Raw genomic sequence first — 25985 nt, forward strand, 5'->3', positions numbered from 1 at the left:
GGCAGTGTCTCGCCTGCTGTTACCCTTGTATCCATTCTGCACCACTTGTCTGGGCCTGTGTCCCTCCCAGAGCACGGCGCCCTTCCCTTAGGTTACTGACCCACAGCAGCACCCCACACTCTGGGGTGCTCCCCTCCAAGGGGACCCAATCTCCTACACCCACTCAGCCTCAGTGACCCACTGCCTCAGTCATTTAGCCCTTGCCTCAGCAGCAAACTGCAGTCTAACATGGCCACTCATCATTGGCAAGGGCATACAGACCTTCTGCCTTCTCCTGCCCTGGCTGCTCCTCTGCAGCCCTAGTATTTCCCTGGGCCCCTGGTGCTGGACATCAGCCTGGGTTTTATTCAGGCTGAGCTCCCCTAGCTCACCCTTCTTCCCCCCCCCCCCCCCCCCAGCACTGCCCTGTCCAGGGTAGCTAGGTCCTTCCCCCTTCAGAGCTAGAGAAACAGTGGTCAGCCACCCTTTTTTATACAGCCCTGCTGGGCTCTGATTGGCTGCCACAAACCCTCTCCTGATTGGCTTCTGGAAACAGCACTCTCCCAGGGCTGTTTTAACCATTTATACTTAAGTGTGGGGCAACCACCCCTTCACAGGGCACCTAAGGGCTGTGTCTACATTGGCGCGATCTTGCGCAAAAGTGGCCGCTTTTGCGCAAAAACTTTCTGCCTGTCTACACTGGCCGCGAGTTCTTGCGCAAGAACACTGATGTTCTAATGTATGAAAGCAGTGCTTCTTGCGCAAGAACTATGATGCTCCCACTCAGGAATAAGCCCTCTTGCACAACTGTTCTTGTGCAAGAGGCCAGTGTAGACAGGCAACATGAATTCCTTTCGCAAGAAAGCCCTGTGGTTAAAATGGCCATCGGAGCTTTCTTGCGCAAGAGAGCTTCTACACTGGCACGGATGCTCTTGCGCAAAGGCACATGCCAGTGTAGACGCTCTCTTGCGCAAATATTTTAACACAAGAACTCTTGCGTTAAAGAGCATTTGCGCAAGATCATGCCAATGTAGACGTAGCCTAAAAGCTCCCATTTGGAAAAGCCTAATTAGGAGGCTGGACTCGATGACCTCCTGAGGTCTCTTCTAGCCCTATGATTCTAATCTGTGAGTCCCAGAAATACAATAGCCTTAGGGAACACCTTTACAAAACAGTCCTATGTCTACACTGGCTTTTTTGCAGACGAGGATATGGAAATGGTGCGCTCATTTGCATATCTTCTTCCAATTCTTTTTGCAGAAAAGGTTTTTCTGCTAAAAAGCGCAGTGTAGACGGGGCCATTTGTCAGAAAAAAACCCTTTTTCACAGGATCCCTTATTCCTCAAAAATTGAGGTTTATGGGATCTTGCGAAAAAGGCTTTTTTTTCCCCAACAAAGGGCCCCATCTACATGGGGCTTTTTAGTGGCAAAACCTCTTCTGCAAAAAGAATCGGAAGAAGATATGCAAACGAGCGCACCATTTGCATACCTCTTCCGCAAAAAAGCCACAGTGTAGACACAGCCTGAGTAACAGCGAGAGAGACAGCACACTGCTGGCAGACAACAGCCAATGGCTAGAACAAGGAAAGGGCAAAAGATGCAATTCCTGCGATAGACAGAACTCACCATTCCTGAACACGTCCTGCTGCTCAGATTGTACGCTGGGCTGGTGAGAGGGATGGAAAGGCTGACAGCCAGCAAGACAACAGCCAGATTCTGCTCTCACTTGCATTGTTGATCTAAGTGGCATATTTCTGGATTTGCACTGGGGTAACAAAGCAAAATCCTATGAGTCTCTCGTCTTTGAAAAATTAGCAAAACGGTTAATCCTGCTGGTGACAGCTGTGTGTGTGGGAACAAGAAGCAAGGAATAAAACTCCCCATGGAGCAGTAAAGACGTATTTCTGGGGGTGACTGACATGCTCACAGCAGAGTAGCATCACCATGAATACCAACAAGACTTAATATGTTAGAGTGAACGTACAGTGGGTCTCTCCCCTCAGACTGAGGACTTGTGTGCATGATGTGTTAGTGCACATGCTCGTGCACACTAGAATTAACCCCTGCCGTTGCACACTAGGTAGTCCCCGTGGATCCTGCTGGCGTGCTCCGCAAGCTCCCTATTGAACACACCATTTCAAACAAGACTACATTAACATGCACGAGGGACACTGCATTCACCTTTCGGTGTACACCTGCAGGTTCCACACAAGCCAGTGAGTGCATGACATGGTAGGGCAGGCCAAACTATTACCCTGGCTAGTGCACATTTCTTGTAGATCTTTTTCTCCTCCCCCCCCCAACCCCAACCCCAACCCTGAGATTCATTTGTCATATAAAATTTTCTGTTTGGGCTAACCAAAACACAGTCTATTTGCAGCGTTGGAATGTCCAGGTTGTTTTAGGGGGATCACTAGAGCTATATGGAAAAATTTAGTATTTGCTAATTTTGTACATTGTTATGATGCTTAATTCTTAGGCTGTGGTATTAATGACTTAGATTGTAAGCTCTCTGGGGCAGAGGCTGCATTTTTCTGTGTTTGTACAGCACAAGGGGTCCTGGTCTGGGTGTGGGACTCCTAGGTGCTACTGCAATATAAATCAATAGTAACAGTATTTGTATTTGTTAAGCACTGATAATGTGTGCTGTGCCAACACAAAATCCATATGGACCTGCCCCCAAGAGCTTCCTCGTGCTACAAGACAGGACCACAGTTCACTCTAATTGTTTTTCATTCCCTGCGTAGAATAAATTTTGTCCCATGCACCAAGTCATGTGTGGATGTGCACCACCAGTCAAAACACAGTTGTTGGCGCTTTGCTAATCAGCTGGGCGGCATTTGAATCTCTCCTGGGGGCTGCCTAAGTGCTCAGCTTGCAGGGATCACTGGCAGCTTCCTAGCCAGCTTTGTATGTAGCAGACTCCACTTCTACTTCAGCAACCTGTAGCAAACCAAAGGGGTTGAACCCAGCGGCTGCCCTGTCCTCCCCACAGAATGACCCTCCTTCATGGCACTCAAATTCACATGCACACACACACACGCACACACTGGGCTCACACACTAACTTCATTAGACTGCGCTGGAGTTGGTACCAGCCCCATTATTCCCCAGCAGAGAGAAGTGGGTTTAATACAAGGCCCATGTGCCCAGTCATTTAAAAATGCAGTGAAACAAACTCTCAGTGGCTTTTATTCACCCCTTGAGTTTCCTCACATCAGCCTCACACCATAGGCCTGATCCTGCTCCCCTTGGCATGGAGGCAAGCCTGGCTCAGCTCCACAGGTAACGGGTAGACCGTTACCATAATGTCGGCAGCAGGCGGCCCTGGGCGTCATCATTCAGCTCTGAATATGCAAATGCTGCCGGTAGCCTTTTGCGATCACAAGATGGCTCCCCTAGACTCACTCGCGGGGGTTTGGTCACACAAACATAACAAGCAGGCCGGACGGTCGCTAGACTGATGTTTCTTTATGGGATGAAAGATAAATCAGGAGCATGGATCGAGGAGAGGCCCGTTGTGTCTAGAGCCAAGCGGAGGAGTCCAGAGGCAAACCAGCCAGCAGCTGCTTTGTGAGGAGAGTTTCATTCAACCATACAAGCAGGAGAGAGCTCTGTATTTCAGAGATCAGGTCAGACCTGCGCCGCCACAGCCCAATCCAGTCTAATCCGCTGCTCATCTTCTCTTTCACTTGCCATTCCAATAGTGGGTAGGAGTTGAGTCCAACTACCAGTTAAAGGCATTAGGTGCCTAAATACCTTGAGGGATCAGGGTCTCTTACTCCTTAAACTCTGCAGCTATGTCTAGACTGACATGATTTTCCGGAAATGCTTTTAACGGAAAAGTTTTCCGTTAAAAGCATTTGCAGAAAAGAGAGTCTAGATTGGCATGGACGCTTTTCCGCGGAAAAGCGTCTGTGGCAAATCTAGATGCGCTTTTGCGCAAAAAAGCCCCGATCGCCATTTTCGCGATCGGGGCTTTTTTGCGCAAAACAAATCTGAGCTGTCTACACTGGCCCTTTTGTGCAAAAGTTTTGCGCAAAAGGGACTTTTGCCTGAACGGGAGCAGCATAGTATTTCCGCAAGAAGCACTGATTTCTTACAGTAGGAAGTCAGTGCTTTTGAGGAAATTTAAGCGGCCAGTGTAGATAGCTGGCAAGTTTTTCCGGAAAAGTGGCTGATTTTCTGGAAAAACTGGCCAGTCTAGACACAGCCAGCTAGTTTAAACTCATCTGATGAAGCTCATGATCTAATACAGGGGTCTCCAATCTTTTTGAGCACGAGGTCACTGTTTGAACTGAGGTGCAATTCAAGAGCTACCTCAAATATAAATTCCCTTGCCCCTCCTCCTTCCCACCCCTTCTCCAAGGCTCGCCCCTGCTCACACCATCCTCCCTCTCTTGCCCATCTTCCCTCACTTTCACCAGGCTGGGGCAGAGGGTTGGGGTGCAGGCTCTGGTTTTGGATGAAGGGATCTGGAGTGTGAGAGGGGCTCTGAGCTGCTCTTGGGGCAGGCAGTTAGGGTGCAGGAGGGGGTTCTAGGTGCAGGCTCTGGGACAATGTTTGGATGCAGGGGTGCTCGGGGCCAGGGCAGGGGCTTGGCGTGCAGGAGGGGGGTCATGACTGGGGGAGGAGTTTGGGCTGTGGGCTCCAGCTAGGCACTGCTGGTGGCTCCTGGGTGGTGGTGCAGTGGGGCTAAGGCGAGCTCACCCCTGCCCTGGACCACTCCCTAAAGCAGCCAGCAAACTCCAGCCCAAGTCCTGCTGTGCCCCCTCTCTGCTCTGTGGAGAGAGGATACAGAGTGGGAGGGGGCACCCTGACATCAGCACTCCCCCTCCCCTGCCCTGCACAGAAGGCAGGAGGCTCCCAGGGGGAGGGGCAGCTCTAAGGCAAAGGGCAGGAAGTACACAGCAGTGGGGGGAGGGACAGCTGAAGTGCTGGCACTTGACAGCCTCTTGGCCAAACCAGTCAGGACCCCCTGTCAGAGGCTCCAAGATCTACCAGTAGATCCCGATTTGTCAGTCTCTATGGCAGGCCTGGGAAAAATCTGGCCTGTGGGCTGGATCTGGCCCACCAAGCCACCAGATCCAGCCTGCAGATGCTGTGGGGAGCCACAGGCTCCCTGCTTGCTTTGTCCCTCCTGCACACCGCTCAGAAACATGGTGGTGGGGCGGCTTCCCTTTAAAAGTCTTTCCTAATGTCCAACCTAAACCTCCCTCGCTGCAGTTTAAGCCCATTGCTTCTTGTTCTATCCTCAGAGGCAAAGGAGAATCATTTTGCTCTCTCTACCTTAGAGCACCCTCTTAGGTACTTGAAAACCGCTATCATGTCCCCTCTCAGTCTTCTCTTTTCCAGACTAAACAAGCCCAGTTCTTTCAGTCTTCCCTCATAGCTCATGTTTTCTAGACCTTTAATCATTTTGGTTGCTCTTCTCTGGACGTTCTCCAATGTCGCCACATCTTTCTTGAAATGTGGTGCCCAGAACTGGACACAATACTCCAGCTGAGGCCTAATCAGTGCAGAGTAGAGCGGAAGAATGACGTCTGGTGTCTTGCTCACAAGACTCCTGTTCATACGGCTACTCACCTACAAGCATTGCATCACCACACTAGACGCCCGCTGTCTGAGAACTGTGATGCTCACCTCTCATGCAGCTGCCACAGACACTATCCGAGATACCTTGTGCGACAGGTTTTAAAAGCTGTCAGAAGAGTGCTGACAACGTCCTTATCACAGCCCTGAGTACAAGTGCTCTCCTTGCAGGATACGCAAAGCGAGAGGCAGACGGACAGAAAGATTCCGTCAGAGTAACTTCTGAGACACTGCACTGGGCAGCTTACACTCTGTTCTGTTTTCACTTCACTGCGCTGCTCTTTGTCCTGGCTTAAATAAGCACCAGAAATGATTCTACTGGATGCTCCAGCGACTGTGTTTTAAAAGGAGGCATTGCCACATTAAGCAATAACAGGTTGCTTTATTGCTGCCCTGATGGGGCAGCATCTGTAATTATGATGTTGGTTACACATGGGGAGAGACATGTCATTCAGAATGAAAAAGCGACATGCTTGATAATATACAGGTTGAACCTCTCTAGCCTGCAGGGCTGGACTAAGGGGTGGGCAAGCTGGGCAGCTGCCCAGGGCGCCAACCGATGGGGGGCGCCTGATGGCAGCTGTAAGGGGCGCACAGCATCCCTTATAGCTGCCATCAGATGCCACATGCCCGGCCCCCGCAGCGCCGGTCCCCCCCCCCAGCAGTGCTCTTCCCCCCACGGCCACGGGGACCCTACATGGCCAGACGCGGCCTGCCCCGAGCTGCGCGCCAGCAGCGGTGGCCGGGCCAAGCTGGGCAGCACATGTGCCATGTGCTCCGGAGGCGGGCCGTAGCCGGACCAGGCAGCGCATGCGCTGTGCGCCCCAGGGGCGGGCCCGTGCACCCTAAGGCTACGTCTACACTGGCACCCTTTTCCAGAAATGCTTAAAACGGAACAGTTTTCTGTTATAAGTATTTCCAGAAAAAGCGCGTCTACATTGGCAGGATGCTTTTCCAGAAAAGCACTTTTTCCGGAAAAGCGTCCGTGCCAATGTAGACGCGCTTTTCCGGAAAAAAGCCCCGATCGTCATTTTCACGATCGGGGCTTTTTTGCGGAAAAGACTACTGGGCTGTCTACACTGGCCCTTTTCCGGAATAGTTTTTCCGGAAAAGGACTTTTGCCCAAATGGGAGCAGCATAGTTTTTCCGGAAAAACACTGACAATTTTAAAGTAGATCGTCATTGCTTTTCCGGAAAAGCAAGCAGCCAGTGTAGACAGCTGGCAAGTTATTCTGGAAAAGCGGCTGCTTTTCCGGAATAAGTGGCCCAGTGTAGACACAGCCTTAAGGGAGGCAGGCCTGCACCCCAGAGATGGGCTCGTGCATGCGCTGTGCTCCCAGGGTGCCAAAATGGCTCAGGCTGGCCCTGCTAGCCAGGCACCCTGGGGACCTGACTGGTGCCGCACCAGAGAATTAGCTGAACCACAGAAGACCAATATTCAGCATTACCAACACTTCCGCTGCTGACTGGGCTCTTAGAAGAAAGTTAGGGGTAAATTAGAGCTAAAGAACAGCACAGAACACTGAGCACCAGAACTGGTGGCTGTAAACAAACTTTATGGGACCACGGAACTTGGCCACTCCCATGATAAGTGGACACCTGGCAGCCTCAAATTGTGATGGGCCACAGATGTTGCCAGATCAAAGAGCGTCAGACTAGAAAAGTTCAACCTGTACTAATATTCTTCCTAGAGCAAGAAATATCTATTTCCACCTCAGCATGTCACTGAATTCTCCAAGACAGAAACATTTGTCATGATGATTTGGGCTCAGTCTAAGAGATGCCAGCAAGGGACATAATAAATGACAAGCTATCCAGCAACCCACTTTTTAAAGCATTAACATGAGGATGAATATAGGCAAAGAGCAGTGTTTGCCCAAATGATACATGTTCTGTTTGATTTGTCTTCTAGATCTAACCCATGACCTTGAGACAAAGGAACTGGAAATTCACCAGCAAGGTAAGCTCAAAAGCTTTTTCATGTGGTTTGGGATTTGACAGGTGAGCCCAAAGCTGCCATAGGGAGGAACACTTCAAGCATCTGTACCCTGCCCCACAGCAGGATTCAGCCCCAACCTACAGGGGCTGATGATAAGGGCTGGTGTGTAAAACACCAGCTTTGTGAGTATCAAGTGTTTCTCTGTAGCGGCTGGTCTACAGAGAGAACAAAGGATCCGTTACTGCTACCCACTAAGGGTGGAATTTTTCAATTCACTACAGCTGCTGCCTGCAATTGGGGGTGGGGGAGAGTGCAAGGAGGGCCACCCAGAGGAATTGGGAGGGGGCATGAGGGAGCACCCCTTGAAGCAATCAAATGTTTGGCAGGGGGGCAGTGCACCTCCTGGTTGCTGCCAGGAGTTGCCAATGTTGAAGCCTGTATTTTTAGAGCACGGGTGGGGAACTGATAGCCTGTGGTCCAAATCTGGCCCCCAGCTTTCTCGGCTCTGGCCTCCCACAAGACTGAGGGCTTCCCCCATAAGGCCGAGGGCTTCCCCCCATAGGGAGCAAGCCGGCACTCACGAGCCAGCCCCGCAGCAAGTCGCTGAGCTTCCGCTCCCCCATGGGGGCAGCATCACAAGGGCTGGCTCACCCGCTGCTAGGAGAGGCCCCAAACCTCAGTGCCCCACTGCCCTGCCGCCAGGAGAAACTCCAAGCTTTGGTGTCCCCGTGGGACTAGAGCAATAGCACTGCTTGCCCATCGCAGGGTGGGAAAGCCCCAAGCTTGTTGGGAGGCAGATGAGTGAGGTTTGGTTTGTTGGGAGTCCGGTTGGTTGGTTGGGTTATTTTTTCTTTGTTTGTTTGGGCTGTTTTGTTTTGATCTGTTTTGCTTATTGGGAGCCAGATCAGTAAGAGCAGTTGTTTGGTTTGGTTTGGGATTTTTTGCTTCTCACTTGTGTGCGACTCCTGATTGATTCTTCTGTGGGTCAGTGGTCCCTGGCAGAAAAAAAGGTTCCACACCCCCTTTTTAGTGCTATTGTCTCAGGGATGTAGATCCAAATCCTCAAAATGTTGCAGGTATGTATGATTTATCTAGTCATCTGTTCATTTGATTTCACTGCTGAGACAGCTAACTGCTTTTGGCTGGGGGGAGGTGATTTTGTAACAGACACCTGCAGGCCACCAACCACTCATCGGACATCAGTAACTTTCAGTCCTGATTAGAACTGGTCAAAAAACCAGAAATTTGATTTTGCTAACCATTTCCAAATGTCAGGGTTGTTTCTATTTTTGTTCAAAACAAATCCATTTTTGAAACATTTTCAGTGAACATTTTAAGCTATTTTATACCTGTCCTCCTTGCAAAGGAATACTGGCAGAGCTCCCGTATCACACCCAACTGCTCAAATACCAAATCTTTTCCTGAAAATCACACTGATCACAAACGATTCTGATCAAAATATCAAAAAATGAAAAGTGTTTTGGAAAACCAGACAGTGTCAAGACCATTTTTTCAAATAGGTCCATTTGTTGACCAAAAAAAGCCCCAAATCCTGTTGTGTGAAAAATGTCAGCCAGCTCCAGTCATTAGCAACATTCCCTCTAATCTTTTCCATCCATGTGTGGAATAATTTTATGTACCGAGGCATATGTGAATGTGCACCACCAGGAGAAACAAAAAACGTGGCAGTGGGCACTCTGCTGTTCAGACAGGTAACATTTGAATTTTTCCTGAGCAGTCACACAAGCACTGAGCTTACAAGAAACACTGGTTACTACCCACCACAGCTGAAGCTAAACTGACACCCAGAGAGGGTGTCATAGGCCACTCCCATTCCCTTAGGCCATCCTGTTCCCCTGAGGGTTGCAGTTTTATTGGCTCAACATTCACACAATTACCATTCCAAACCGCGGCATGTGCAGCAAATCATTCAGGCAGGTGGAGTTGGAATGGCATTGTCCTTCACCCCAGGGTTCTGATAAGAACCTTTCCAGGTCTCCATTGGAAGGCAGACATTATCAAGGGCTTTGTGTCCAAGAGCAGCAAAGATGAGGAAGCCGAATAATAGAGGCTTACCTGACTAATGAAGCCACATGCCAGATTTACACTATAGCTGAAGGTCAGCTTAAGGTATGTAGTTCCAGCTATGTAAAAAACTTGTGAGGAGTAAGAGTTCCAGCATCAACAGGGGCGCCCTCGGTATTCGATTTAGCAGGTCTTTACTAGACCTGCTAAATTAAACACTGAAGATCCACCGCCGCAGCATCCGTCTTCTCTGTAGTCTAGACGTGGCCTTAGTGAGGAGGGCTCTGAGGTGTCTAAGGAGGGGTCTATGAGTCACAGTGTCTATGGATCAGAACAGGGATGATACACCTAAAGTAATTCTGTCACACGATTATTGCTAAAGGACATTTCAGTCTTAATAAACCCTCTTAAAATAGGAAGCGCTTTCCTGGGATCAGAATAGTAGACTGGGCCTTAGGAAGGTTTTCTGTTCCCAGTTTTAGGTCTACTAAGGTGCGTCTACACTGCACCCATAGCTCAAAATAGTTTGTTTCGAAATTTGGTGCTGTCTACACAGCACTTATTTCAAAACTAGCTGGAGTTACCCAGCGTTGCTCGGGAAACCAGAGGAACAAAATGTAGATGAACAGTAGTTCATTATCTTTTTTTGAATGGTAGAAAAGTTGCACTGTTTTCTATAGGGATTAAAATATAAGTCCATGTCATCCCCAGGGACAGGGTGCAACCCCGGGTGGAGGGGAGGTTACACGCAGGAGGGGCACCCAAGCTCGCACCCGGGGCTGCAGGTACCGCAGGAGGCAAGGCGGGTGCCCGAACCAGATGGCCCCTGCAGTGCAGCAGGTTACTCTTTGATTTTTGCAGCTTGAGCTCGGGCCCGATTGGGTCCAAAAGTACCTTAAAACCTTCTCCTGGATGAAAGGTTATCCCACACCAAGTTTGGTTGCGGTAGCTCTTATAGTGTCCAAATTATTAGCACACAATCTTACAGGCATTCTCCTTTATATATTAGATAAATCACTATTCCGAAACGTTCCTGACTCCTCGTGGAGTGAGGTTTACAGGGACATCGAGCCCGTTATATTTTGAAAAAAATGGGCACTCTCAAAAGATGTGAAATAGCTATTTTGGGATACCTCCAGTATCCCGAAATAGCACTGCTATGTAGACATAGCCCTACTGACTGACTATGCTAGATGGGCCAAGTTGTGTGGGCGCAAATTCTCGAAAGAGCTCAGGGCCGGATTTTCAAGTGCCCAGTACTGAAGGCAGATTTTCATCTGAGATCATCTCCCACATGAGCAGCTAAGAGCCAGATATTCCAAAGTGTCTAGCAGCCACCACTTAACTGTGCAACTTCCTCCCCCCCCCCCGATTTTCAAAAGACTTTGGCAGCACTATGGGTTCCATGCGTGCTGAGCTTTTTTGAAAATTCTAGCCTTAGAATTCCTCCTGGAATTCGATGCTCAACCTTCAGCTGATTTCACTAGTCCAGGATTGAGCCCTTGATCTCTCTGTCAGTGTTTCCCAATTTTATTTGGCCACGGAACCCTTTTCAGCTTGAAAGAATTTCAAGGAACCCCTAGGATTGCCAGGGTAAAATCTGTCGACCAAAAAAAAAAGACCCGCTGCGCAATTTGTTCCGCGGAGCACCAATTGGGAAACGCTGCTCTACGGACATGTCTACACTAGGAAACTACTTCGAAATAACTAAAATCACTTTAATAACTCCCAAAATAACAAAATCGAACTAGCATGTCCTTACTACAGGGAAGCCTCAAAATTAGTCCGAGGCAGGCTTCATTAATGTGGATGCACTACCTTGACGTGGAGCCCCAGGAAGCCCTCTGGGGAGAAGTTAGTTTGAGTGACTCTGAGAAGTAGTTATTTTGAAATAGTGGCACCACACTACGGCTATTTCAAAATATTTTGAAATTATTCCTCGAGGAAAGCAGGAGTACCGATTTCAAAATAAACAGCCTGTGGACAGTTCAGGGTGCGATCACCCCCTCCCGGAAGGGGAGGGAGGCTCGGCGAACCCCTTTGCCCTTTTTTAACGGGGTCCCGTCTCGGGTCCCCGGTCGCAAGCCCCGTCAGTTGGGTGCGATCACCTCCTCCCAGCCAGGCCGGAGAGCGGGGTTCAGCAGACCCTGCAACTGTCACCCGTCTCTGCGGGGTGGGGCCTGCGCCCACAGTCTGGTCCTTCCCTGGACCTCTATCTGGGCTGGCCCTACTGTCCGGCCGTCACCCTTCCCTGTTTCCCGCGCGCGCTGCTGCTAACCGTGATTGAATACTCCTGGGGAATGGGGGAGGGGGACCTGGTCCCACCCTCTCTCCGGGTCCTAGCCCGGGGCCCTAAGCACAGGGGCTCACTCACGCCCCAACGCGGTAGACAGGGGTAATTCCCTCCGTAACCCATCTACCCAGAGACGTCAAAAGGGCTCTGCCCCAGGCTCCTTCCTCCCTTTCCGGGGTCCTTCAAGCACCCATACCGATCCCCGGAGCCTACCCAGGTTCCAGAGTCCAGGTCCAGCAGGCGCGGAGGCTGGGTCTGGCCCCACTGTCCTTATTTGCCTGCGCCGCGGCTGGGGGGAGGGGCTTGGTCCGCGCCTCCACTCCCCGCTGCCCAGTGGTCCAGGTCGTCACCCGTGCGGGTCGCTGGCGGCCCGTCACACAGCCCTTTATTCCAAAATAACAGGGTTGGTAGTGTGGACGCTCCGCTTACTCATTTGACCTAAGTGTGGATATTTCAAAATAAAGCCCTAGTGGAGACCAGGGCTATAGGTCGGTGTACCCCCGAGTAAAATCCATATTTGCCTTCCTTGAGTGAATAGTGACAAAAAGCTATGGTAAACGTCTCTCCAGAAAGGCAGAGATGCTGAGAATTGGACCCAAGCTCTCTTGAAAGATGGGAGACCAAATCATTTCTTCTGCCTGATTGCCAAGGGAATAATTTGTTTAGAACTGACTCGCCCATTCTAGAAATTTACTTTCTGATTTTGGGCAGTGGGAGGGTGGCCTGTCAAAAGATGCAGAGAAAATCTGGGAATGCGTGTGGCACAGAGGAGCAGCCAGGCACTGTAACGTGTTGGGTTTGATTAAATCTGTTGTCTTATGATCTGCAAGTAGCTCTTCATTCCTCTCCTCCTCTTGACATTGTTCTTTTGTGGTAGCCTTTTTATGCTGGCGCAGATGGAATGAATGCAGCTATTCTCCCACACACACAATGTTTCCACCTCCTTATCTACCCTCTCGGTGCCCTGGGATTGTGCACCACAATCTCTTCCAGGCTGATTGGGGTTGGAATAGGGGAGAGGTGGTAAGGAACTACAGGCTGTGGGTTGCCGGGCTGTATATGCCCTAGAAAGTCAGTCGGGTAGCTGTTGAGTGGTCTGTGCGAAATGAGATTGTTGGGTCTTGGTCCAATTCAGATCCACTACACACCACCACTCCGGTGATCCCAAGCTGGACCCCTTGCTGGGGGGGTCAGCAAAGAGGCCAATGACTCTATGGGTCACAGAGACCATCACCAAACTCTCAGCTCCACAGGTCTCCCCTGAGCACTCGGAACAGATCTCTTTCTTGGATTTTTCTGTCTGCCCTGCATAAAGCATCAGGCAGCCCTTTGTATTTCAGCATCAGGAAATACAAGACTGGAAGAGTGACAGGCAGGCAGACCAAGGGCATGTATGACAAACAGGCAGGCAGGCAGCCCAGACAGGCAAAAGCTAGATAAGATAAAAACAAGATAAGAAAGAAGGGCAGGCCTTATGCCCATTAGAAGCACACACAGATTCCTATCATTGCTGTATTTTAATACAGTATAAAGTTTGGCAAGGGTCTGGTTTCAGATATTTGCATTCCACTATAAGGGAAGACTTCCAATATAGATTTGTCCTTGTCTTTTTGTCCTCCTTTCCTCTCCCTTTCTGACTCCTGTCTCCATTCAGGCTACATCTACACTGCAGGCTTCTTGCGCAAGAAGCTTTTTGCGGAAGAGATCTTCCGCAAAAACGTCTTGCACAAGAGCACGTCCGCGCTACAAAAGCGCATCGCAGAAGCAATGCGCTTTTGTACAAGAGAGCGTCCAGACTGCATGGACGCTTTCTCGCAAGAAAGCTCTGATAGCCATTAACAGCATGGCTACCAGGGCACCTGTGCTTCTTTTGATAGGCTGTTTTTGTGCCAAAAAACCCTGTTACCCATCCATGCACACCTTTTTGCACAAGAGCTCTTGCACAAAAAGGCTTATTCCTTGTAGAAAGAGGAATACCTGTACTGCAAAAACCCCTCTGTTCTGCCGATTCACTGTACATTTTCTTGCACAAAAACAGGCTTGAGGTGTGGGCGCAGTGTAGACATAGCCTCAACCAGAGGGAATCTACTTAGGTCTCAGACACCATCAGCCCAGCAGGGGGCACCATGAGCGCAGTATAACTCCTTTTATCCCTGGGACGGTGAAACTGGAACATGTTAGATAAGCCTTGTCTTCACTTACCGGGAGATCAGCGCTATGGAGATGGGTCTCCCGGGGGCCAAGTTAGTGGGTCTAGCAAGGTAAGGAGTAAGGGGAGTCGATGAGAGCGTTTCGCCCGTCGACGCCCGCAGTGGGGATGCCGGGGTGCGTCCAATGAAGGTACGTCGGCTCCAGCTATGCTGTTGATGTAGCTGGAGTTGCGCATCTTAGTTTCACTTTGCCCCTAGTGCAGGGTTGGCAGGGACAGAGGGTATAATAGGCAGGGGAAGACTTTGCCTTCCTAAACCACCAGCCTGGCCCCACCCAGACTCCACTGTAGGCGTACTGGGGATGGAGTGTTGCTGCCCCTGTGCCCTTCCTGTGCTCTGGGGCTGGAGAGGCTGAGGCCGTGCGCCAGGCAGGGGAAGCTTGGCTCTCATGGGGGCGGAGCCTTGGTAAAAGGGGAGGAGCTAGGGGCTTGTGTCCCCCAGCCCTACCTTCACCCGCCACCCATGAGGCCTGACCTTAGAGATGTCTTGGCATGGGCTTTGGAGCCAGGCGCAAACTTTGTGCCTCCCCCATTCATGCCATGGCTGGCTCGGGTCATCTCCAGAGCCCTTCCCATCTCCAGAGCCAGGGGCGCTAAGTAACATGAACACGCCCCAAAGAAACCTGCCGTTCTCACTTCTCGGCGCTGTTTCCATTGGCTCTGTCCAATGAATCCCACAGTGTTGTGTGGGGCTGAGCAGCAAGGCAAAGCTAATTAGCTGGGTAGCCCCTACTCAGCCACGCCGAGCATCACACCTGCCTGGACCCGAGGGAGGAGGGTGATGGGCTGAGATGGAGCATTTTTGCCCTGCCACACTGGCTCGCTGAGAGGAAGCACAGTGGGCTAAATCCTACCTGGGAGTCAGTTCGGTGGTCCAGGGTGTGAGTCTGGGCAGGTATATCGGACATGGGGAGGGAAGGAAGGTGTGAAAGGAAGGGAAGGTGGGGGCGCTGGGAAACATGGACCTGGAATGGGGAAGTGCACAGATCTTTATCACCTGCAGCCAGCCATGGCGTGGTGGAGCGGCGCTCGCCCTGCCTTCCGGCCCAAGGCGAGGTGCCAGCGTAGGGTGGGGCGCGGGGTGTAGACTGGAGCAGGAATTATAAGGTGAATGGAATGCGGTGGGACCATCCGGGCGATGTGACTGGCTGATCCAAGGCCTGCAAAGCTCTCCCCATGCCCTAGCTCACCGAGCGAAACTGCATCACCCACAAAATCCCCCACGCCTGGCAGCAGTAACGGCCCTGCAAAGCCACGCTTTTTCCTGTGAATGGAGCACAGGGCTGGGAGTCCTGAGAGCGGGGTTCTGCTCCCTGTTTTGACCCGCTGGGTGACCAGGGGCAAATCATTTCATCTCCCCAAGCTGCATTTCCCTAGCTATGAAATGAGGATAATGAAACTCGGACCCTCCTTGGGGAATGCTTTGAGGTCCCCAGCTGCAAAGCGCTGTATTGCTACTCTTTGTTCTGAAAAGGGCAGGGCTAGCGATAGAAAAGCTAGCCTAGAGAATGGGCTTCATCTCAGCAGGCCGCAAGATTGTCATAACTAAGACGGTCTTCTGGGATACAGTCATTTTTCTAACTGTGCTTGCGTACTTGCAGTGTTCCCTGGAAGCTGTGCACTTGTGCGGCCGCTCAGGAAGGATTCCGATGTCACCCAGCTGATTAGCAGAGTGCCCACCGCTAGGTTTTGTTTCTATTAGTGATGCACCTGCCTTGGTACACATCAAAATTTATTCCACCCCTGGATGGAAAAGATTAGTGGGAACATTGCTTGTGGGCTATGCTGATGGAACCGTAGCAGCATTTTGATTGGCTGCAGAGGGAGCGCCTGGCTCCCACGGTCAATGTTGTGTGCAGTCAGTACCCACCTCATGTCACGTGCCCTGGCTTTACGTGCATGTCACTTTAACAATACCGGTAGGGAAAAAAACCACACAGATGGAAACCCACAGAATCTGGCCGCCCTGCGCATAGACAACAGTAAAGAAAATGTCTCGTGGGGCCAAACCTAAAGCCCCGATGGGTCATAGCTGCCCATCACTGGTCTAAACCTAGTGTGGATGTAGATTCAGTTATAGTCACCAGTGGCACTTAATACTGCTTGATGGTGCTTGGCAGTTCCCACCTCTCTTGGGTGCTTGCTGCTGTGAGAAAAACCAAAGCTGCTGCAATACGGGGCTTTGAAGCAGTCTGCAGTTCCCAGCAAACGGGAGCCTACAAAACTAAAATAGAAGTCCAGCGGACGCTAGCTGTGGCTAACAGACGAGAGAGCTCAGGGCGATTCCTGAAAGAGGGGGACTGACTTCAGTTCGTGTTGTGTTTGCTCAGCACCTCTGGAAAACAGCATAGACGGCTACACATTAGGAAGGCACATATGATAGACAGGCTTCTGCAAGGCGCCGAGGGCCCTCCTCAGTGGAGGGACTCCGTATCCATGGAGATCAGGCAGTGCCACTAGTTGGAGCTGGATCCCAGTTTGGCTCCAGATCTAAAGCTATGTCTACACTACAGGGCTGTGTCTACACTGGCATGATTTTCCGGAAATGCTTAAAATGGAACAGTTTTCCGTTATAAGTATTTCTGGAAAAAGCGCGTCTACATTGGCAGGATGCTTTTCCGGAAAAGCACTTTTTCCGGAAAAGCGTATGTGCCAATGTAGACGCGCTTTCCCGCAAAAAAGCCCCGATTGTCATTTTCGCGATCGGGGCTTTTTTGCAGAAAAGAAATCTGTACTGTCTACACTGGTCCTTTTTCGGAACAGTTTACCGGAAAAGGACTTTTGCCCAAACGGGAACAGCATAGTTTTTCCGGAAAAGCACTGATGATTTTACAGTAGATCGTCATTGCTTTTCCGGAAATTCAAGGGGCCAGTGTAGACAGCTGGCAAGTTATTCTGGAAAAGCGACTGATTTTCCAGAATAAGTGGCCAGTGTAGACACAGTCCAGGTGTTTTGCGCAAAAACCCATGGAGCAGCCACACCTCAAGCACGTTTTTGCACAAGAAAATTTACAGTAAAATGGGAGAACAGAGGGCTTACCTCTTCTACGAGGAATAAGAACATAAGAACATAAGAACATAAGAACGGCCGTACTGGGTCAGACCAAAGGTCCTTCTAGCCCAGTATCCTGTCTGCTGACAGTGGCCAGCACCAGGTGCCCCAGAGAGGGTGGACTGAAGACAATGATCAAGCGATTTGTCTCCTGCCATCCTTCTCCAGCCTCTGACAAACAGAGGCCAAGGACACCATTTTATCCCCTGGCTAATAGCCTTTTATGGACCTAACCTCCATGAAATTATCTAGCTTCTCTTTAAACTCTGTTATAGTCCTAGCCTTCACAGCCTCCTCTGGCCAGGAGTTCCACAGGTTGACTACATGCTGTGTGAAGAAGAACTTTCTTTTATTAGTTTTAAACCTGCTACCCATTAATTTCATTTGGTGTCCTCTAGTTCTTCTATTTAGGGAACTAATAAATAACTTTTCTTTATCTGCCCTCTCCACACCACTCATGATTTTATAGACCTCTATCATATCCCCCCTCAGTCTCCTCTTTTCTAAACTGAAAAGTCCCAGTCGCTTTAACCTCTCCTCATATGGGACCCGTTCCAAAGCCCTAATCATTTTAGTTGCCCTTTTCTGAACCCTTTCCAAGGCCAAAATATCTTTTCTGAGGTGAGGAGACCACATCTGTACACAGTATTCAAGATGTGGGCGTACCATAGTATTATACAGGGGCAGTAAGATATTCCGGGTCTTATTTTCTATCCTTAATAACTCCTTTTTGAGCAAGAGTTCTTGAGCAAAAATGTGTATGTGTGTGGACGCTCAACAGGGGTTTCTTGCACAAAAAGAGCCTATCAGAAAAAGCACAGGTGCTCTGGTAGCCTTTCTGTGAATGGCCATCAGAGCTTTCCTGCACAAGAGCGTCCATGCAGCGTGGATGCTCTCTTTCTTGAAAGCACATCGCTTTTGTGATGCACTTTTGCGGTGTGGATGCGCTTTTGCGCAAGAAGTTTTTGCGGAAGATCTCTTCCACGAAAAGCTTCTTGTGCAAAAACCCTGCAGTGTGGGCATAACTGAATGTCTCCAACTTTGGCTCCAGATCTAAATGTCCCCAAGTTTGCTGCATGGGGATTCAGAGGGTTGGATGCTAGCCCCACCCTCTGCTTTGCGATCCCAGTATACTAATGCTCGTGGTGCCTCTTAAGGGCAGAATGTAAAGGCTTTTCATCTTCACCAGGACTGTTGCACCTTGAAGTTGTGAACCCAGCCCTTTTCCTCCCCTGATGCCTTCTCCCAAGTTTCAATCTCCTGGTGGGAGGAACAAAACTGCTAAACCGAGCCAGCCGCTCCCATCCCTTGATGGCATTTGACTGCCAAAGCAACCCAGGCTAAGCACATGTCCTCCTTGGAAGGGAACCCAGCCGCAGCTCTCCTATCCCACCTGAACAACTCCTTAGCGCTCAAATACTTGAGGAGAGGCAGACAAGAGCAATCCCATGGGGCTTGCTGCCTCCACAAGATTCTTGGATGCAAATGTACCTCGTTAGATCCCTTTTGCTGCCTGGTCGGTGCACTGGGGTGGCTGACTGACCCAGGGTGCTCGCATGGGGCACTGCATTTCCATGCGTCCCACCCACAGCGCTCTTCTTAGCACCCAGCCTTCCAATTGCATATGAGCCGCAAGATCCTGCTCGCTCCATTTATGGGCCCACAGCCGAAACGAAGATGCCATCAAGCCATTGCTCTGCCAATGCCATTTATGTAGTAATTGCCAGATGCAATTGCTTCCCTTCATAGCTCATTAGAAAGCATTTTTCTCCACAGCAGACAGTTCGGAGAGGATGCCGCAAAAGCAGATCGTAAAAGGCAGATATTGATTATAAGCCATTTAAACAAGCCCGTGCGTGTTTACTAGCATGGACTGAGAGGTAGCCCTCTGACAACCAGCCAGTTTCCCAAGAAAGCGGCTGCTTTGGGGGGTTTGCAATGAAATTGGCTGGGGGTGATGGACAGTGAGCAACTAAGAAGCAGGACGGGGAAGGAGGGAGGACACTGGGGCTTTATCCCAGGGGTAAGTTGCCCCGGATTTCTTTCCATTCCTTTTATGTTGTTATGGAGCCTGCTTGCCAGGGAGAGGGAGTCACTGGAGTCCTCGGCAGTACAGCTAGTCCAAGCTGCACAACATCCTGCTGGAACCTAGGGCACGTTTGCCTTCCCTCCTCTTGGGCTGGGCTTGCTGGGCCGTGCGCCCAAAGAGGTGCAGGATAGAAACTAGCCTGAGGCCTCCCTGTGTCTCAGTTCCCCAGCAACAAAAGGGAGATAATTAAACTTCTTATTAATTATCAAGTCCTGTTGTTTGTATTGTGGTAGCATCTAGGAGCTCCAGACATGGACTCGGCCCTCATCATACCAGGCACGGGACAACCACAGAACAAATACATGGTGCCTGCCCCAAAGAGCTGCCCACTTCCTCTCTCCCACCTTTTCGTCTCTCTTGTCTGTAGAGTGTGGGTCCTTCCAGGTATGACTCTCTCTCTCACCCAAAGGGGGTGAAAGATTTTTGTAGCATAGTGTTCACATTGGGTGTGCTGACTTAGGCATAAAAGCATACAAACATAAGAATGGCCATACTGGGTCTGATCAAAAATCCAGCCAGCCCAGTATCCTGTCTGCCAATAGTGGCCAATGCCAGGTGCCCCAGAGGGAGTGAACCAAACAGGGGATCATCAAGTGATCCCTCTCCTGGCTTCTTTTTCCAGCCTGTGACAAACAGAGGTTAGGGACGCCATTCCTACCCACCCTGGCTGATAAGTACTGATGCACTTACCCTCCAGGATTGTATCTAGCTCTTTTTTGAACCTTGATAAAGTCCTGGTCTTCACAACATCCTCTGGCAAGGAGTTCCACAGATTGACTGTGTTTTGTGTGAAGAAATACTTCTTTTTGTTTATTTTAAACCTGCTACGTATTAATTTCATTTGGTGAACCCTAGTTCTTATCTTATGGGAACAAGTAAATAACTTTTCCTCGTTCACTTTCTCCATCCCTGTCATGATTTTATAGACCTCGATCATATCTCCCTTTCGTCTCCTTCTTTCTAAGCTGAAAAGTCTCAGTCTTTTTAATTTTTCTTTATATGGCACCTGTTGCAAACCCTAACTTTTTCATTGCCCTTTTTTGAACCTTTTCCAATGCCAATATATATTTTTTAGATGAGGCAACCACATCTGTATGCAGTATACAAGATATGGACGTACCATGGATTTACATAGAGGCATGTCACTAAAAGCTGTGTAGGTAGACCAGCAGTTCCCAACCGTCGGGCCGTAGCCCAGCCCTCTGGCTGCCAGGCCACAGCGGCTCTGAAGGTTGGGGCTGAGGTACGCTGTTCTTGCTGCAGCTGTTGGGGGAGGTGTGTCCTGCCCCACTTCTCAGCCAGCCAGTGCCAGGCAGGGGCGAGGTCTCCTCAAGGCTCATGACCTAATAAATCTGTTTGTCTCTAAGGTGCCACAGGACTCCTCGTTTTTGTAAATACACATTCAGGGTATGTCTACACTACCCCGCTAGTTCGAACTAGCGGGGTAATGTAGGCATACCGCAATTGCAAATGAAGCCCGGGATTTGAATTTCCCGGGCTTCATTTGCATAAGCGGGGTGCCACCATTTTTAAATCCCCGCTCGTTCGAACCCCGTGCCGCGCGGCTACACACGGCACGAACTAGGTAGTTCGAACTAGGCTTTCTAGTTCGAACTACCGTTACTCCTCGTGGAATGAGGAGTAACGGTAGTTCGAACTAGGAAGCCTAGTTCAAACTACCTAGTTCGTGCCGTGTGTAGCCGCGCGGCACGGGGTTCGAACGAGCGGGGATTTAACAATGGTGGCACCCCGCTTATGCAAATGAAGCCCGGGAAATTCAAATCCCGGGCTTCATTTGCAATTGCGGTATGCCTACATTACCCCGCTAGTTCGAACTAGCATTTCACAAGGAGGAAGGAGAAAATTTGTTCCTCTTGGTTTCTGAGGACAGGACAAGGAGTAATGGGCTTAAAGTGCAGCAGGGGAGGTTTAGATTGGACATTAGGAAAAAATTCCTAACTGTCAGGGTGGTCAAATATTGGAATAAATTGCCAAGGGAGGTGGTGGAATCTCCCTCTCTGGAGATATTTAAGAACAGGTTAGATAGACATCTGTCAGGGATGGTGTAGATGGAGCTTGATCCTGCCTTGAAGGCGGGGGGCTGGACTCGATGACCTCTCGAGGTCCCTTCCAGTCCTATTATTCTATGATTCTGTGATTCTATGAATGGCGGCGCCCCGCTTATGCAAATGAAGCCCGGGAAATTCAAATCCCGGGCTTCATTTGCAATTGCGGTATGCCTACATTACCCTCCTATTTCGAAATAGGAAGGTAGTGTAGACATACCCTCACATGCCAACCCCTCTGAGATTTTCCAGCAAAGAGGCAATTGACTTTCACTCTGGCCAGAGGTCCTGGAAAAATAGGGAGTGAAAAAGGGCACCCCCTCCTGCACTATCCCCCCCCCACCCGGCACTCCAGCCAGGGAGTGTGGTTGGGGCCTTGCCTCAATCTACCCAGCACTCCCTCTGGAGAGTGAGGTCGGAGGCAGTGGGGCTTGCCATGCTCCAGCTGGGGTGGGGGGGTCAGGGGCTTACAAGTCCCCATGCCCTGGCTCTGCTCCCTGACAGCCGCACCAGACTGGCTGAGCAGGGCAGGCGCTGGGGCAGGAACAAAGCTGGGATGGGGTGAGCGGGCCTGGATGATAAGTGGTCCACTCAGGCTTACATGTGGCTATGCCACTAAATAGATCAACAACTGACCCTTGTAAACAAGTGGTAGAAACCCCAAACTAGCCATTCTGCGCCAGGGTGGCTAGAGATGGCAGAGACTTGGCCAATCCTTCCCTGATGCCTGGCAGTGCACCAGGAGGCTTGACCAGAGGAGGCAGATGCAAAGGACCCACCATGACAGATCACTCCTCACAGGTCCTGTCTCCTGTTCCCAAGTACCTGTGGTAGCAAGTTCGCCTTTCCAAGGAAGCAAAGTCAAATCTCCCTGACTGGGGCCATTTCAGCTCTGCAAAGACCAGCTGCAATAGAGCTGAGTCAGCGGGCTCTGTAATGAGTTATTACCCGGCCTACCGAAAACTCCTGCCAGGCTGTTTTTCTGTGTCAGGTCGGGAACAGTTGTGTGTGGCTGCTCGCCTCCGTCTCAGGATCGTACATTGTGCTGCTGCCGAGTTTGCAGTTAGGGAACGAGGGTGAAGGTCTGGCAAGCGGCGTCTTGTTTCTTTTCTGTTTCCTTTCGAGCTTTCTGAAATTGTGACTTTGCCTCAGCCTGGGCATGGCATTTTGCAACAGACCGAACAGTGAAGATTGGGCCTTTTGAGGCTACAAAACACCCCTGCGTACTGTTGTGTGCTTGCATAGGGTCTGAAATTGCTCCATGTACAAGTGCTGCTGAGTTCCACCCCAGAAGTGGCTGCTTTTAAGTGGCAGATAGTTGCTCTTTTTATAAGAGTTGGCCAAATGCATTCTCTTGGTTGCTCGGTGATTTGAAAGCAGGCCCTATGGCAGAAAGTTTGCTTAGAGGTGGGGAAAGGCACGGTTGCACAGGCTGCATACCCTATCACCCCCCCTCCCTCACCAAGGCTTGGAGAGAGTCAGAACAACCTACAGAATGGGCAAACCAGACAGGGAGTGGGCAGGAGCTGAGCATGGAGGAGATGCACTGATGTAGCACACTTCCCAGGGAGCCACCTGTGGCAGGCAGTGTTCCCTGTAAGATGTGCGCTTGTGCAGCCACTCAGGAGAGATTCAAATGCCGCCCAGTTGGTTAGCAGAGTGCCCACAGATTGCAGCATGTGTTTCTACCAGTGGTGCACATCTGCACATGCCTCAGTGCACATACAAATTATTCCACACATGGATGGAAAAAAATCCGCACATGGGCGGAAAAGATCAGAGGGAACATTATTGGCAGGGGATATACAGAGCAGCAACCTCCCCACAAAAAGACCCTCGCAGCTGCCTCTGGAGGGAAAGAAGTGACGACTGCACTCCCGACCCCTCAGAGAGATGAAACCAGTCCTCAGTCTCTACCTGGCTTTCAGCACCAGCATTGCTTAAGGAATGGAGCTCAAGATAACGATTGTTGCTATTATTAGTGGGCGTTCAAGCTGTGCCTGTTTCATCGCTCCCACTGGGAATACACGATAGAGCAGGCAACTGCTAATTAGCCAGTCTTCCTTAATGCTGCCTCTGTCAGGGAACTAGTAAAAAGACTGTAAAGAAAACAGTCATGTGATGATTCTGTCCATGGCTGGCTGGTGCTCGAGGAGTTAATACACTCACCTTTCCCTGATGGAGAACCTTCATTCAAACCCTGGTCAAAATACAAGTGAAAACAGGGGCGGATATAGGGCAGGGCAAGCGGGGCGGCCGTCTTGGGCCCCGCACTTCAAGAAGCCCCGCGCATGCGCCGTGGCAAAGGGGGGGCCCCACGAAATTGGGCTGCCCTGGGCCCTGCAAAATGATCATCTGCCCCAAGTGAAAACATTGATGTTAACAAACATAAAGCTGGATGTTCTAACCCACCCTGTAATCCCCAAACCCTGTTCCAGAGAGGCCCAAGATTAGAACAGTGGGGCTTTTCAGTCAAGGACTACGTTAGGCCAGCTCTGTACTACATGGGAAGGGTGAATTAGGGACGCAATTATAGCTACATAAATAACGTAGCTGGAGATGACAGACCGTAAACCCAGCTTGGCACCATCTCCACAGCAGGAGGTTGACATCCCTTACTCCTCGCGACAGCGCCCTCAGTGTTCAATTTAGTGGGTCTTTACTAGACCCACTAAATCAAACACCGGAAGCTCAATCACCACGGTGTCAAACTCCCGCAAGTCTAGACACGGCCTTACCCTACCAGAGCTGAGGGTGGAGATTTGCCCATCACAAACTTCTATGATTCTATGAAACTTCCTGGTAACCTTCGGCAATCTCTGTCCCTTGGCTTCCTCATCTGTAAAGTAGCGATAATTTCCCTGCCTTGGTGGGGAGCTGTGAGGCATCGTTCATTGATGTTTTAAACCTCCTGAGGTCATGAGGCAGAAAGAGAAATGTAAAGTGTTATCCAAATTGCTGTACAGATGTAAACTAACGAAGCCTCTTCACAACACCTCTGTGAGCAGGCTGAGTAAGTGTTATGTTATAATCATGGAATACGAACAGAGCAATTAGATACAAACGTAAGATGCTCTTGCTGGAAGGCTGCCTCGTAATGCTACTTTATTTCTTAAAATCCAGAAAGTTTGCACACAAACATGAAAAGCAGAGTGAGAAGGCAGGCTGCTCCCTAAGGCAAAAATTCAGCCCACCTTGCTGTAAGCTGGCTCTTTGCAAACTGACTGATGTGCTAAAGAGCCAAATCGCACACTTTCCAACAGCGTCCTCTACTCTGCAGGCAGGACCAAGAATAACTTAGTTTGACCAGTTTTCAGTATGTTCCCTGTCACTGTCCTATGGGGGTGGAAATGAAATTCAAAGAAGAAAAGGGGATGAGGCCATAGGCACAAAAGGGGCCAGATCTGTTTATCCTATTGTGTGCTGTCAGCCTGGGACCGAGGCGTGCTGAGTCTGCTAGGCCACACGCTTCCCAGACTTCCACATTAACGCCTGGTTTTTAGGCAGTTTCTGACATGACTCGGAGACGGTCAGGCAGCGAGGCTGTCAATCATCAGAACAAGGGCAGGGAGTATCAGGGTGGGAGCTGCCGCGAAGCATCTCTGTGGTAAAAAGTCCTGTCAGCACTTCGGCTCTGGCAGTCGGCTTCTGACGGGAACCGAAAGTAGGCAAACAGGCTGCATGCTGTTCCCCAGAGTGACTGTGCAGTGAGCCAACGGCCACAGAGAGAAATGCTGACTCCATGCAGAACACACAGCACGCCACAGAAGCATGAGGAAGGATCTAGTGGTTTCAGGGCAGGTTCTTCCCTCCTCTGGTTGGAGCGCACGGTAGCAGCAATTGGGCCTTGACGGGACAGGCTGCTTGGGGATAGAGTCCCAATGAAAATGGGCTTGTTGAGTAAATCTCTGCACTTTGCCGACTACGGGCAAGCGAAAGTCCTGTTGTGGGTTTGTGTGGTGGGAATCAGAGCCGGTCTTATGAGTGCGCAAGCCGGGCGGTCGCCCGGGGCTGCTGACAGAGCCGGTCTTCAGGATGGGCCACAACCACATTTCGGCCCAACCTCCCGAATCCTCCCCCCAGGTTTCCCTGGTTACTCCCTGACCCTTTAGTTGCTGTTGTTGTTTTGCTTGACAAATTTTTGTCCGGTATTTTTTTTAAACCATCTGGAAACCCTACGGGCGAGCTGGGTGGTCGCCCGAGGCTGCTAATTGGTTAGGACCAGCCCAGGTGGGAATGTTGCTCCTTGTCTGTTCTCATCATCCTTAATACAAAATACTATGCAGGAGTGGGAGTGGGAGTGAAGGAGGGTAGGGCATGCATGCCAAGAGCCTGGGCTTTGTGGGACCATCCTGTTTTGATTCCCAAATCCTGTGCCTCCGGGGAAATATGGTGGTACCCTGGTTATGCATGGTGCATAATACAGGCAGGGGCAGAGCTGTGATTAGTCATATGCAGAATATGCAGCTGTGTAGGGCATCTGAAAATTTGGGGCACCACTGGGTCTTAATGGCCACCTGCCTGCCTCTTTCTATGCCTGCTTTGTGGCTCTGCTTCCCCCCAAGAGGACCTAGTTAATTTAAAAGTTTAAAGGCCTGCCAGACCTATTAGCAAAACACCTAGGCTACGTCTACACTACAGGGTTTTTGCACAAAAACCATCAGAGTGTCCACATGTCAAGTGCGTTTTTGCACAAGTAAATTTACAGTGACTCAACAGAACAGAAGGGGTTTTTGCGGTAT

General features: G+C 50.3%; 1 protein-coding gene across 1 annotated transcript in view; it reads left to right on the top strand.

Moving 5' to 3' along the window:
• The window catches only part of CCDC92B (coiled-coil domain containing 92B), a 70612-nt gene that overhangs the window by 36371 nt on the left and 8256 nt on the right, over positions 1-25985 (top strand). Inside the window, exon 3 of the mRNA XM_075904875.2 lies at positions 7483-7530. Coding sequence (XP_075760990.1) covers positions 7483-7530 — 48 coding nt within the window. The remainder of the gene's footprint in view (positions 1-7482; positions 7531-25985) is intronic.

Source organism: Pelodiscus sinensis, chromosome 21, assembly GCF_052426305.1.
Source record: "Pelodiscus sinensis isolate ZL-2025 chromosome 21, ASM5242630v1, whole genome shotgun sequence".
NCBI classification, from domain to species: domain Eukaryota; kingdom Metazoa; phylum Chordata; order Testudines; family Trionychidae; genus Pelodiscus; species Pelodiscus sinensis.